General features: G+C 41.0%; 1 protein-coding gene across 1 annotated transcript in view; it reads right to left on the reverse strand.

Moving 5' to 3' along the window:
* The window catches only part of Wake (ankyrin repeat and fibronectin type III domain containing protein wide awake), a 183,138-nt gene that overhangs the window by 67,135 nt on the left and 100,165 nt on the right, over positions 1-15,838 (reverse strand). The window contains exons 3-5 of the mRNA XM_076793791.1: positions 11,716-11,864; positions 10,612-10,737; positions 9,393-9,576 (exon numbers count right to left, since the gene is read on the reverse strand). Of these exons, the coding sequence (XP_076649906.1) occupies positions 9,393-9,576; positions 10,612-10,737; positions 11,716-11,864 (459 nt within the window). The remainder of the gene's footprint in view (positions 1-9,392; positions 9,577-10,611; positions 10,738-11,715; positions 11,865-15,838) is intronic.

The following is a 15,838-nucleotide window of genomic DNA, read 5'->3' on the forward strand; positions in this document are numbered from 1 at the left end:
ATTGTATAAATAAAGTACTCTTCATAAAATATAAAGAGTTCCAAAAAGGAAAAACAGATTTAACAGTAGGACCATCAATAGGAAAACCAATTAAAAAATTTTTAGATAAAAGTAAGTGTCTCTAAATGAACGAAAAAAGAATACAAGACGAATTGCATCGTAACGTCACGCAATCGAATGCATTTTCACAGAGAAACAAGTCTCGAAGCAAAACTGAGATCAGCTACCTACTGCCAGATAAAAGTTATTTATTACAACTCTCGAGCGATTGTTCGTACGAACCGTGCGACAACAAAGAAACTCACTGAATCGTCCTCCAGCAAATTATCTTCCCAACTGCAAGAATTGCGAAGCAAAAAGAACCAGAAGCAACCGTGGCAGGTCCAGTGTTGAAGTCTCGATTCCCTCTTGTCCAGAGAAAACAATTTACGAAGAACACGATTTTTTCCCCCTGCACCGAGCGCATCTTTAATCTGCTGCAAAGGAAAACTTCCAGTGCGAATATCCTGACGGAACACAACTTACTGTACCTCTTTGCGTTCCATTCGTATTCAGGGAAACAAAAGGAAAGGGGGAGAGAACCAGGGCCGGACGTAACGTTAATAATTTAAGGGAGTTGATTTGAATTCTCAGCGTCGAATTATTCCTAGTCGCTGTTCCTCCGTTCTCTTAGCATGCCTCCAGGGATTTTTCCGGGTGCAGAGTGGGGTAGAACGAGCACGCTTTTCCGGAGTCACGATTCTACGATTCTACGATTCTACGATGCTACTGTTTCCGTGGGTAGGCACTTAACCGCTGAAAAATCCCAGAAAATACACCGGTGATAAAACTGACAAGAAAACCGTAAAGTCGCGCGGTAGCTTCGAAAAACCTCGCGAAATTTTCTTATTCGGTCGCGCAAATTTTTCTAGATCCCTGGAAAATCGATTAATTAGACTAATTGGTCATTGAACGCCCATTTTTTCGTAAGAAAGAAGAATTCTTACTGTGCGAATTTTTTGGAGGGTTAAAGAATAGAACCTTTTAATCAGATTTTAATACACTGTCTGACCATCACCCGCCGCTTCTACTTACACCACATACAAATCCATGCCTATAAAATGAATGTTCCAGGTTGTTTGTCTTGAAGTTGTTTGTCCTGACACTAATCGAACCATCCAACGCGACCACTACCAAAAACGGAATAGTCTAGCAAGATTCTTAGTTCCATAAAGACTGTCTGTATAATAATAAACAATGTGAAACGATAGAATGTTCCAGCAGTAAATTTAGAAGCCCCGAGCTGCTTCGAGTGACAGTGCGAGTTCTCGAAAAGATGAGTCAGACAGCAAAGCAGTCAGTCGAGCTTTCGACTGTTCAATTTTCGTCCAACATGGCAAACAAGAGGGTCGAAAAAGTTGTAATATTCTTCCCCTCGGCGGCACGGATGAGAGAGAGAAAGAGGGAGAGATTAAACGAAAGGACTGCTTTGATCCGGCCGACTCTAACGCTAATTAATTCGGATGTCTCTCTCGATTGTATAAAGGGACAATACCGCTGCTCTATTTTCCAATCTTGACTCTCTCGCTCGCGGAACGGGGACCTTTACATGCAATCCACCGCGAGATTGGACTTCTAGATTATACGTGCGCATGTTCATTCTAGTTTCTTTTTTTTTTTGGTTGAAGAGACCCTCTGCGAGGCGACGCGACGTTTCTTTGTGGATCGTGGTTTTTGTTTCATTGCGATCGATCTTTTGGCTACTTTGACAGAGCCCTGGGACATGAATCTTCTTTGGGGCGGACTTCCAAAAATATGGGGGCAGAGGAATTGTGGCAATTAGACGGAAAAAGCCACCCTTGAAAGAGACGAAAGCAAAAGTGGGAGTGTTGCAATTTTCTGTTAATATCGGTCCTTAAAAAATTGGAAAAGAGAGTAGAATCATTTTGATTGTTTGAAAATGTAACCCTTGAACGAGATAGGAAGAGAGAGAGTGAAATTATTGCAGTTGTGAAAAATGCATGAAATGATTCACTTGCTTAATTTAATTTCTTAAATGCAATTCCTTAAAAAAAAATGAAATAGAAAAGAAAGAATTATAACAATTGTTTAGAAAAGGAAAGCCCTCGAAAGAAATGTGGAATGTAAGTGGAAGCGTCACAAGAACTCACACAAATCAACCCTTAAAAGAAGTAGGAAAGAAAAGGATAAATTATTGTATTTCACTTCGAAATTCTCAGCCCTCGATCTGACGAGACTGTAACGACAATCACTCCCCACAGAAATGAATCCCTAAAACAAAGTGAAAAAAGAAGAGCAAAACAATTACAATTATCTAGTGGAATCAACTCTCGCAAGCATAAAAAGAGGAAAATCACGGTAAAAAGTTGAGACTTGAAAGAAGACGAAATTCAGATGCATCAAGCGAGTACAATTGCGATGAGCCGAGTGGTTTCGCGGCTTCGGATTATACCCGGGCTGATTTTCTAAGCAGATTAAATGAATAACATTCTCGAACAAGGAGAAATCAGAGGAAATTGCAGCGCCCCGATACAACGTTAACGTCCTTCCCCGTATTTTTCTGTTCGTCCGACGTCCAACGGATCCTTCCCGATGCCGCAATTACCCCGACTCAAATTACGTGGCAGTGACATCAAATTACCCAGTCGGTGGCATTTGAAATTCGCGAGTTGACTTAATTCCCGGCACCGCCGCGCGGAAAAACACCGGTCGTCTCACGGGGGGATCTAATGAACATGTTAAATGTCTGGCTCGTTAGTGCCTGACTCGGGGAAAATTCCGACTTCGAACAGTCGGCTGCTACTTTGTTTTTGCGATGACACTCTGCTGTACCGACTGGCGCGACTATTTGCTTCTGTCTGTTAAAGTGCGCTGGAAAGCACATTATTTTCACAAGTACTCAAACAAATAGAATTCGCCGAATCGGTATAACATTGAGAATTATTATGAATTTCCTTGGCCCAGTTACAGCGAATTGACTATTTTTCTAAATCGTATTTTCTATGGGTACTGTACACTCTATGGTATTATTTTCAATTTCATTTACATCGCCTTTATTAGGATATTTTTCAAAATTTACTATGAGATTTATTAGGAATTTACTACGGGTACTGTGGATTCTATGAATTCCATTTTAAATTTTATTTAAATCGCCCTTCTTGAGGCTATATATTAGGGGTACCCATAAGTAATCAATTATTTGCAAAGAATTTGTTTTGCCTTTAGTTCTGTACCGATCGTTGAAGAGGAAACACGTATTCTTTTACAGTTTTCGGTAAAGCAGCCTGTGTTCTAAATATTCTAAAAAGTATAATTCTTTTTACAACCCTGTAATAAAATGGCGGCGTCCGTACCTTCCGAGGATCATATTCGTAATTGCATACTTTTTCATTATCATGCAGGATTTAATGCAACGATAACAACAAAGAAAATTTGCAATATTTATGGAGATGTATTGAAGGTCGACAAGTGTCAACGTTGGTTCAAAAGGTTTGCTGCTGGTGATTATGATCTCTCTGACAGGCCTCGAAGTGGACGACCAGTTGAATTTGATAATGACAGCCTAAAATCTCTAGTGGAAGCTGATCCAAAAATAAGTATACAAGAATTATCGAGAAGCCTTGGGTCCACATGGTCAACTATACAAAGGCACCCACACGAAATGGGAAAGGCATATAGGAATATGGGTACCGCATCAATTATCTGAGACCAACAAGACTATTCGTCGATCAATTTGCACTTCATTGCTATCCAGATTTCATAGAGATCAATTTCTTAGCAGAATCGTTACCGGAGATGAAAAATGGATTCTTTATGATAACATAAAGCGTTCCAAGAAATGGCATTCTGCAAATCCAACCGCAATATCAACCCCTAAACCTAGCTTATCAGTTAGAAAGGTGTTACTGTGCACTTGGTGAGACTGTCGTGGCATAATTCACTTTGAGTTATAAAAACCTGGAGAAACAGTTACTGCTGAGTTGTATTGTCAGCAATTACAACGGCTGTATTCAGAACTATTGAAAAAGAGGACATTTTTAGTCCACAGAATAGTAATACTGCAATTTAACAATGCCTTGCCCCATACAGGGAAACTTACTCAGGAAAAAATCCAAGAATTGCAATGCAAAGTTTTACCGCACCCCCCGTGCTCACCGGATATTGCTCCCTCTGACTATCATCTTCTCAGATCTCTAGAGCATTAATTAAGAAATAAAACATTCATTTCTGAGGAGGCACCTTGGGTCATATTTTGCTTCACGAACCCTGGATTTCTATAAGAGGGGGATTGAAAATTTGCAGGCAAGATGGCAAACTGTCCTTGATAATGATGGAGATTATATAATAAAAACTTATTTACGTTTAAATAAAAACTTGAATTTACTACAAAGTTTGTTTCAGATTTCAAAATAATTGATTACTTATGGGCCCCCCGTAATATAAAAATGAGAATTGTTATGACTGTGGTCCAGTAATAGTTTAATATTTTTCTAGTAAATATTTTCGGTGATTTGTATGTATTCTGGATTTTTGTGTGGCGAGGATATCGTTTGCTGGATTCCAGGATTCGGTGCAGGCAGGCGTTTGATATTCGACGGAAGAATGAGTTAATCGAGCCAGTGTCGCCGACTATAAATAATTTCCAGCGGCGTCCAAGGGGAGATAATTGCTTCTCCTCTCGGTAGGTGTATAAGGTTTCAGAGTTGATGGCCAAGGAAAGGTCAGACACACGAGAAGATAACAGTAACTATGATAAAAAACCACCTACTCAGCTGAGGTAAATTCGAGTACGCTCTTCTAGAACGTTGCTATATTTTCTGGGTTAAACCCCTGTGTCCCCTTCAGAAATTGCATTTACCACATCCCCTACACACATTTTATATTTAAATTGACTATTACCTACTTTCTAACAAACATCCCTGTCAGATGAAATGCTCGAAGAGTGCAACGCAGACGTCGAAAGCGAGACAAAGCACAAGTTTCATTGTTGCGGTGAATAATTATTTTTTTCACAATTTTTCACAATTTTTGCTCGTCTATAACTCGTATCAATTGGCCAATTTCGATGAAATTTTCAGCATATTCAAATCTGCGAAACACATTTTCTAAATTTTTGTTACAAGTCCAAACAAAAAAGTGATAAGCAAATTTTTATTATTTTTTCTTTCGTAATTCAGACTAAAAGCAATTTTTACATTTTTATCACATATCATCTAGTAAACTAATTCTAGCTTGGCAAAAAAACTGAAGCCATTTGATCCATCGATTGTTAGACTGATTGTGTAAATCAATCAGAGTTCTAGTTTATTCTAGCAAACATTTCGATCAGTTGAGATGCAGAAAACAGTGCAGAGCAAACGTCGAAAAGGGAGACAAAGTACAAGTAGTACGAATCAGACGTGGTCAGGCGACACGGATAACCACGATTGCGGTGGAACGAGAAGTTCCCGTATTTTCCTAGCCACGTAACTTCCAATTACTATACGACAGAGCCAATTTGAGACCCGAGTCTGCGGACAGGAGAAGAAACCCGTCGAGAACAACTATTTCTTGTTACCAGATATCAGAAAGACAAACTCTGACATCCGCGGATGCGGAATCGCAAATAAGATCGAGTTATAACAAGCGTATTAACCATTTCTTATCTCTTTAGACGCAGTAGAGTGTGTACTTTAATGCAAAATGGAAATACAGACGTTAACTAATAATTTTCATTCATGATTTTTCGACTGAATACAACAGTGGACATTGAGTTCAAGTCTAACTTCGATTAAAACCTTGTAGGACGAACTAGAATTAATGCGCTAACTATTTCTCATTTCTTCAGAAGCAGTGAAGTGCAAAGTTTAACATAAACTGGAAACAGAGATGCTAATTACGAACTTTCATTCATGAGTTTTTGATTGCAGTGGACGTTGAATTCAACTCTCGCTGAAAATAATGTTTCTTTCAGAATAGAAGGGTACATGAAATACTCTAGAAAACACAGGTAATAAAATGCATTAATAAAATTGTTTTAAAGAGACCACTCGTGTTTTATGTAGTACTCACCACGTACTCACACACTACATAAAAATTAGCAATTCATTTCCAAAGTCAATTCTACTACATTGTACTCTACTGCAAAACTCGACAGACCTGTCCAACATACGCTAACTCGAACACTTGAAACCACTCTAAAAAAACAATTTCACATATTCTCCACGAAGCTTCACTAATTCTTTGAGCATTGAAAATGACCCTACAAAATTTCCACTTGACAATTTGCTACTAAACTTCATCCAAGACTTCGAAAACATTGAACCGCAACACGTCCCTAATTCGACAGTCAGCAAACTGATTGCAAATTCACCGTGCTCACCCAGTGACAACTGAAATCCATAGCTTGTTCTTCGCGAAGACACGGGTACGAGCCTTGTCCACAGGATTACGTTCGAGCTGGATCGTTGACATTAAGTTCGAGTTAAATCCGTCTCCTTCGTTGAATCCGGAGAAGCATGGAAGAGAAGTGACGAGGAAGGTCGAACGAGCACCCCTCGAGTGGCATAGATTCGCCCATATAAAACAGCAATATTTTCGGGCTAGTGGCAATATCCGGTGGCGGACTCTTCGCTTCGGAGTCTCCGTCTCTGCCGACGCGACGCGACGGTAGAAAACCGGGTCGCATCCATTTGCAAATTGAACTTCTACGTCCCACGAATCGTTTCACGCGAATGGAGCACACGGACACGGTCACGGACGAGGGGAATTGTGCGCAGACACGTACACAGAACGCTCGTTGAACCCCTTATACACACGGCAGGCACAACCTCGATGTTTTCCCGCCAGCTGTCACGCAATAGATCTTTGTTCCCGTTTCAACGCCGCTCGCCAAAGCGATGGATGTACGGATTTTAAAATAATGTCCATCGATCCTTGATCAGACGTCTGTGTTACGCCGTAATTGTTCCGCGCCGAAAAACGTTCGGATTTTTCCGTTCCAATTTACGGGGTCAGCCGTGTTTATTTTCGTTCGAATCGTAACGGGGATTTTTATTGAAAGAGGCTGCATATTTGTTTGGTTCAAACGGCGTTAGACAATTTAATTTGCGTTTGGGCAATTTAAAATAGTAAAAACATTGAAAATATTTAAAACTGTCAATTTATTGTCTCCGACTTATTGAGATTGTCTACGAAACGAAAGGTCTATACGGTTACTGTTTCTTGCAATTTATTGTATTTATTTTATTGTCCAGAATTAGGATTAGAATTAGAATTGAATAAAAAGAGACTTAGAACTCACTTCATTATCTTGCCATTTCAGGAGTCGTAAACCCAAACCCACACTTCAAGGGCACAGCCATAAATTTCCACGAAGTTTCGTATTGTGGCCAAATGTTCTTGAAGGTTTGCTCAAGTTCGTAACATCGTAAAAGGTACATGTCAAAAGAATCACGATTAGTATCGGGCAAACTGTAGCCGACTGTTCTTCGAAATAACGTCTGCAAAATTAACTGCCTGCGAGGTAATGATAGCCCCGCCGGGCACGTTCCCAAGGCTCCAGCCATTCAAATTCCTGGTGGAACGCCTCTTTCAAAACAGAAACAATTTTGAAAGCACTTCAGACCGAAGTTACATTGCGCGCACCTAAGTAAACGGACCGGTTCGACAGAGGAAACCGCAAACGAGCAACGCGTTCTAACTGCAGCTGCAGCCAGGTAGACACGGTTTCGCAGGTAACTGCTGCGTGAAATCCACTGAACGTCCATCGGGGTTCGATCTTATCGTTAGTGTGATCGTCGCCAAAGTGACTCGTTAGACAATCGCCGGCATCGAGTAGTGTGCCGATTATACAAATTGAGTCTCCAGGACCAATTATCGGGGACCTCGACGCTAACATTACCCACAACACACTTTCCCAAGGCCATTTGTTGGTTGGGGAACGTCTGTTTCTGTGTACCACAATGGAAATAGTTGGGGAGTCATGTGTTAGGGTGTTTTCACTTTGAAATGAAGTTACCGAAATGTCAGGATTAATTTGCCGAGTCCTTGTTGGCATAGTTAATTGAGACGTAGTGCACGAAGTTCATTCTCACGTCGAGGAGTTGCAGTTTCAGTGGGAATTATTGTAAATTGTTGGAGAAACATCAGGAAAAGGAAATTGTATGTTTTATTAGGGATCTACTGCCAATGATCAAAGTCCTCAGCAATAAAGGACATTAGAAGTGGTCCACAAAATACATTCCAAAGAGATCAAGTTTCCAGGACCAATTAACGTAGTCGTCAATGTTAAATCTAACACCTATACTGCGCTTATGCTAGATAGTTAAGAGGATCGGAAACCTATTTTCAAAGCCCCCAACGACTAGACGACGTTCATCCTAGTTAGTCGAGGATTTGGAACCAATTTTCGAAGACCTCGAGGATAAGACTACGTTCTACACCACGTCCACTCTAGTTGATCGAAGCTTCTGAGTCGATCTTCAATCCTGGAGCTGGTTTATCCTAGTTTGTCAAGGATGTAGGATCTATTCTTAAAGTCATCAACCATATAATTGACACCTGGTCCCCGATCAATTTGAATGTTTATAACCTTCAATTTCAATGAGGGATGATGTGCAGACCTTGTTAAAAAATCATCAGAAAAAATATTTTCTCAGGTTACTCATTCTGTCCAGAGGACTGAATTCCTGAGGTCCTCAATTCTAAAATTGGTGCAAGAATCTTAATTTTAATCTTAGAAGTCCGTATCACTGATAATACCTATAATGCTTTCTGGATTTTTCCTACCCAAGGTCACACGAAGGTCATTGTATAATATTTGTCAATGAAGAGGTCTTCACCCCTACTATTACGTCGCGATAAAAAAGATATATAGTTCCATTTAAAAAAAATTGATGACCTTGATATCTAGAAAACAATGACCTTGAACAAAGTTTTTTCCGAATCATTATATTGCCCCTTCGGTTAGGTTAATATTGTCCTAAACGTTTTTTTCTGTTACTAACACTAAGCGAGATATTCAAGGTGGTCAAGTTAGCTGGGACACCCTGTATTCATCAGAAAACGAGTAAAGTCCCCAGGGACGTCCATGAACGTGCGCAAACGTTCGCAAACTCATTTCGAGTGAAGAACAACACGAATAACTCGTCAGAAGATCATCGTTGGGGACGCTACGAGTAATTTCACCCCACAGCCTCTGGTCCGGGAACAATTTTTAAGGTCCCCAAAGTTAAAGTTAGACGACAGTTAGACTGTAGCCGAAGAATAATGACCGGCGAGTAGCTCGCTTGCTCTTCCAGCGAGATACTCGCCGTTCGGTTGGATGGCTGGCGGGTCTCCGGCCAATTTTTAGCGCCCCCAACGTTGACTGATGTTGCCGCGGAGGCGAGGTCGGTCGCAGGATCTCGTACCTTTCCCAGGAGAGCCTCCTTGGTATTTCATCGCTGGGAGTGTAGCTCGGCCGTTGGTTCAAGAGTCTCGCCAGTCTGGTCAATGGTTGGGAGCCTCCGATGCTGGTCGTGCTGAGACGTCCGCTCCTCGAGTGCTCCTTCGAGTATTCTCTGTTCGCTGGTCCGGAGTCCGAGACACGGCGCTCTTGAAAAATTGTTGGAGAAACTGCTTGTGAGAACTAGTCTTGCTGTGGAGTCACCTGCATCGGTGCATGATCCCAAACAGGGAGGAAAGTTTGTGTACAGGGACAGTTCGTGTACCGAAATACAGTTCCTTTTATCGGGAGAATATCAAGAAAGAAAAGTCCTGCTTCTCTATAAATGTTCACTGCTCGGCCCGAATCGAGAGCAAATAGAGAGGCTTCGATCGAATATTATAAGTAGACGGAATCTATGCATTTATGAGAAATGTGGATCGATGAAATACATGCAGAGAAATAATTAAGTTCTGTTTAACGGTTCTTGAGAACGACGCGTTCTTGTATACTTGTAAGTGATAGATAATATAAACTCCAAATGCAAGAATATCTCGATAATGAAACCGAGTCCTGTGAATATAGAGAGGCAGTGCTTCGATCGAATATTACAACTTCACAGGCGAGAGAATAGCGTAAAATATCGTTCGAAATAAATTCGGTATAGCCACGCACGAGTAGACTGCAATTTCAAAATCTAGTACCCGAAAAATTTCAGGAAAACAGAGGAAAAAGAAAGAATCTCCCGGTAATAACAGTTCGGCGTGGAACAAAAACGAAGTTGGACTGTTATCGGATTTTCTTGGTCTTGCATTTTCGCAATTCGCTGAACTTCGGTGACCCATAAACGCACGGGGATCCGTGGGTCTATTAACGAGGTTCGAGGAGATTAGCGGGAACGGCCATCGACATAAATAATTGACCTAGAAGTTCCATTACAGGGGAGAAGAGGATTTCGTATCGCGAAATCAGATCAGCTGAAAAGTCGAAGTAAGTGAAATGTAATTCGTGTTTTCCGCCCGAGCGTCATCGATTCCCGAAAGTTTTAATCGTTTTGGACGGGCTTCATCTCGAGCATTATGTGTGTATGTACGTATACGCGTGGCATAGTTGTTCGTTCAGTTGGGTCGCGTTCTCGAAGGAAGTTGTCCGCGTTTAGATGAGACGTATGGTCCGACAGATCAGATAAAACGACGACGTCTTACCTATCGTGTCGTCCGTGAAGGATATCCTCGGCGCGAGCAGCTTCGTGCAATGAGATGCGGTACTCCCACGCTTCCCGGATGCTGCACCCTCTCCCGAGGATGCAACCGACAGACCAGTTGACGCTGCTGCAACCATTCAGACGAGATCGTTGTGTTTCAGACAACATATTGCATCCCGTCGAGCGCTCCCACGCCTCGCAACGATCTACGAACTCGGAAATCGACGAATCGAGAGGAATTTTACCGTTCGACAACTGGCATAAAATCCCCGAGAAAAGTCCTAGAATTTTTATCGTTCTTTCCACTGCAATTTCTTTGCCGTTGGAACACGCTCCCGATTCAGCTTCGACGACAAAAGCACGAAACTTGTTAAGTACAATAAAATTTTGTGTTCACTTACGGGTACATTTTCATTTCATCAGTCGGGAATAGTTACACTATGGGTTTATACGAATTGAAATTTCTACAGACCGATTTGAAAGTATGGAAGTCAAATAAAGTTTCATTGCTCTCGCGAAAGGATTGTAGAAATAATAATAGAATAAACGTCGGTATCCCTAGTAATTGGATTAGCAATTGTTGCACCGTGAATTTATGTTAATTGACGCCAATGTAAATTTCTGTAGACAGATTCAAAATGATCGGAGTTATGAAAGTTATAATTAAAACAAACGTCAGTACCCCTAACAATTGAATTAGCGATAGTTCGACCGTGAATTTATGTAAATTTATGTAAACGTAAATTTCTACAGATTTGAAGCGACTGGAGTTATAAAAGTAGTAATTAAATAAATGCGAGACCCCGAATAATTAGATTTTTGTTTTAGAAGTTTGCGATAATTAGATTGCATTTACGAGAATCGAATGGAATGGAGTTAAAGAAAGTTTCTCTTATCTCCTAATAATTAAATAAATATGAATGAAGCTTGTTCGAGCATTTCGGTCAACTGTGCATTTCGCATTAATTGCACAATGGACACGCCTCCCCTTCACCAAGACTCAATTGATAAGAGTCCTTGCTGGGAGGCACATACGAAGGGTTTAAAAAGCGAAGGATTATGTGCTTATCTCACGGCCCAATTAAGAAGCATTTAATTAACTCACCATTGTAACGGGCATCGATCTGTGCCTGAAGGATATTCAAACCAGGCGCGACTATGGCTGGCAGGGTCCTGGAACGTAGAAGGGGTGCAGGACGGCCGCCAGGACCTCGTGCAGCTCTTGGCTCCGGTTTGCATTCTACCGCTGGAAGGCTGCAACAAACAAACGACATAAAGAGTTATTAAAAAAACGTCCTAGAGCTTGTCTTACTCTGCAGATTTGCAAATGAAATACTGGATTCTGTTGTTGGTGCCAACAATCCTTAAACCATCAGAAATATATTCTATGTTCATTAGACGGCAAACTTTACACATAGGATACGATTTTTTTAAAATTCTGTAAACTTTTAGGATTAATAAAACTTAATGAACACTTCATTTTGTTATTTTTCAAGGTGAAACGGAAAAATTGAAAAAAATTTTTCTCTCATTCCAATTCCTTTGAAAAACATTTTATTTGCACTTAATGTCAAAAAAAATGATGTCCTTTCTGCGAAATTTTGCTTCGGGACAAAATACTCTGTAGTAACCGGACTGCGAATTCTATGCGTTTATGGCAAAATTGAACGAGCGTAAAACAAAACTGGCAGATTTTTAAAAAGTTTTATTTTCGACTTATTAATATCTCTTGTCTACAGTTGTTGATTTAGCCAATTTTTATTTCGCATAAAGACCCGCAGCGTAGTAAAAACTGATAGAGAGTCCCATAAAATGAATTTTTAGAGATTACGAAGTACAAAGAATCACTACCAACTAAATCATTGATTGATGAAGTTATTTCAGGATAAAGTGCTCTGTTATTTTAACACTTCCATAGAACAGAGAGTCGCTAACAGCTAAGCATCATTGAAAGGAGCACCAATGAAGTTACTCCGGACTAAAAAAAAAAAAATCGAGAGAACAGCACGAGGCAAAGACAAAAGACACCGCCATTCCTCGCTCTTCAAGCTTCGGTCTCAACTTCGGGATCACAGGTCCTCCCAAGGAAGTTCATCTCGTGTACTTTGTCTCCGAAGCATCCTTTTATCCCGCTACGTCAATTACGGCTTGTAGACAAGCAAGAGTACCCGCTATAACCGCAGACTCTCTTCTCGAATTTAATAATTAATTTAACAAAAGACAGTGACACTCTCGCCTTTGAAATAAACTTCAAATACCAAAGAATTGAATGGAGTTCCTTAAATGGAGTGGATACCAAATTCGAACAGCAGAGAAATATAAGCATCGATAAATATTCGGAAGAGGAAATTCAGAGTAAAGAAATATAAGCATTGATAAATATTCCTGTTTGCGCTCGTCTTTGCACCTCGAGAAATCCGATTCTCGAAGAACATGATTCAGAACAGGATTCGAAGTAATAAGCGACACCTTTGGAACTTTGAAGTGCAACTGCAGACAGGAAGTCGCAGTCTGGAGGGTGTGGCTTCGAGATAGAATCACAGGAACCGTCTAAGTCGCGCGAGCGTCGCTTCTGGCGACCCCTTTCGTTGCTAGAGTCTCGACAGCCGCGATTTATGTTGGATTAAATTACTATGGTATTATGGACCTCGGACTTCCGCGAGGAATTCGCTTTTGTAGACGAATTCGTAGAACTTGACATACTACGACGACTCTATTTCCTTGCGAAGAGTCGCAGACTAATGAAATCAATTTAATTGTATATGAAAATTATTGTTAGTGGATACCGGAAACTTTTGCCTGGTACGGGAGGTTCGGAAAATTTTTGTGCGAGTAAATTGTGAGCAGTATGGGACTGTTTTTTGTTTCTCCACAAAATCAGGCCTTTGAGGAGTTAAAATTTTTCGGTCCCGTGAAGTAAGACGAGAGTAGTGATGGATATCGAGAGAATATCAGTCCTTGGCGACATGTATAGAGAAATAACTGTACCTGTACACTTGCAAGACTGATCTTTGTCACGTTTCTTGGGAGTTTAATCGAACTATAAATTTTTATTAGGTGTGCCAACGTTGCAGGGAAATGTTAGAAAATCGCTGAATTTAAATTTTCATGTGATTTAATCGTGAGGCACACGTTATCTCACTTCGGCGAAGAGGAAATATTATAAGGGTTTGACAGGGTGTTCCAAAATATTTTTGGCATTTTTTGAAGTTGCATTTAATCTCGGAAGACGTACGTTTCTTACGCAGTCTCGCTTTCTCCGCCGGTTTTGTATGCGTGAAGCAGAGCTTCGAAGAATGGCCTGTCTCGGAGGAGCTTGCGGGGGCGTTCCTTCATTTTTGGTTGTGCTCCGCGGAAGGACACCATGAAGAATTGGATCACCAGGGGAACAAACGACCGAAATTGTTCCCGATACCAATTTGTTCTCGCGCAGTGCGAAACTTGCTTCATCGGTTACGACCGCGCGCGATAAAACAAACCGGCTATTCAATCCCGAACGAAGCTCAAAAGTTTCTCGCAACCCTTGCCGCGCGCATTAATATTTTCCGCTGGAAATTGGGCCAAACTAGACACCTAATTAAGGGCCGCAAATTTATCTAGAAACTGTGCCCGGTATTGTGTTCGTTTACGTTCGCAGAGAAACAAACGACAGGAATTCTCGCTGATAAAATTCACTCTCGCGACTGAGGCGAAACTCGATTCATTAATTATTGCGCGATAAAAGCGGCTGCTTAAATTCTACAACGGCATTCAAACTTCCGGGCCTTCCGCGCGGAATTATTGCGCGAATTGGGGCGGACTTGACGCACAATTGAAAAATTCCTGCACGGTAAATCTCCTCACCTTCGATTTACAATTTAAAACGTTCTAATTAATAACAACGTCGGATTTTATGTTTCTGGGATTAAAATGTTAGATGAGTTAGCTCTCAGCAATTAAATACACAGCATCGCGTTTTAAATAAATAAATTGTAATCCGATAGTATGAAGCATTCTACCGCAATTGAAAACAGAAAATGGATAAACTTTCATTCGAGGAAGAAAAGCAACCTAAAATTCGACTTCATTTAAAAGCGAATAATGCAAAAAAATTTTCGCTTGTTGTTTTGCAGAGAACACGACGGAGATTATAAAATAATTTACCGAGGAATTATAAAATAAATCCTACGGTATTTCGCTCGCAGACAAAATATTTTGCAACATTCCGAAACAGAAAAATAGACAAACAAACAACAACGAAAAAATCGATATACTCATAAAAATCGTGTTCAGAATTTTTCGTTTGTTGTTTCTAAGATGTTTCGCAGGCCGAGGAAATTCAGGAAAATCGCAGAGAACGTGACGGAAAGCGTCTCGAGGAGCTTGCGGATCTTTTTCCGCGGGATAATCGCCGCGTAGGGTGCAGTTTTAATTCTCCTACGAGTTTTTCCGATCGATACGAGACCCGCAACGCTCGTACGTCTTCTGGAAAGACTGTGCACAGATGTTTGCGTCGCAGCTTGCCACGAAAAACGCGAAGCAGACTCGCGAACAATGCTGCTTTCTCCGACTCCCCCCCCCCCCCCCACCGTCTCTCGTCGTCATTTCTCTATTTCTTCTGGCATGGAACGGTCTCGTTCCATCGTATTTTCAAACGAAATCATACGGTTCCTCGCGATCGTTTCTCCTCTCTGCAGGACTACCAGCGGACGAGTAAGTGCACGCTTCTCTTTCACGTCAATTTCCCGGCCCGGGAAACGACGTTTCAGTCGATACGAGAGAGCTCGGCACCGCGGACAGGTATTTCTCTGGTCCCGTGGGTTTGTCGCGGATGCAGACACTGTCTGTCCTGTCTTTCTAACCTAACAACAAACGCTAACCTAACAACCTATTCCGAATACTCAGCTACACAAAACGTGTTCCTATAAAAATGAATCACCGACAGACTCATAAAGTTCGTTCAGATTCATTGATTCGCGAGTTGCAACAAATTGCTTTCAGAAACACTTTTCAGCTTGTTCATAATGCTTCTGTCGATTGAACACAGATTATCTGCTAAACAAATGATTTTTCGGTTTCAGATACCTACAAAGAAGTTATAAATTATATATTAGGGGGGCCCATAAGTAATCAATTATGTTGAAATCTAGAACAAACTTTGTAGCAAATTCAGTGAATTCAATACTAGCGAGACCTCGAAGAATTCTGTACTTTCAGAAATGATTCCTGTACAGCGACCTCGTTCAGGC

The sequence above is a fragment of the Halictus rubicundus genome, chromosome 1, assembly GCF_050948215.1.
Source record: "Halictus rubicundus isolate RS-2024b chromosome 1, iyHalRubi1_principal, whole genome shotgun sequence".
Lineage (NCBI taxonomy): Eukaryota > Metazoa > Arthropoda > Insecta > Hymenoptera > Halictidae > Halictus > Halictus rubicundus.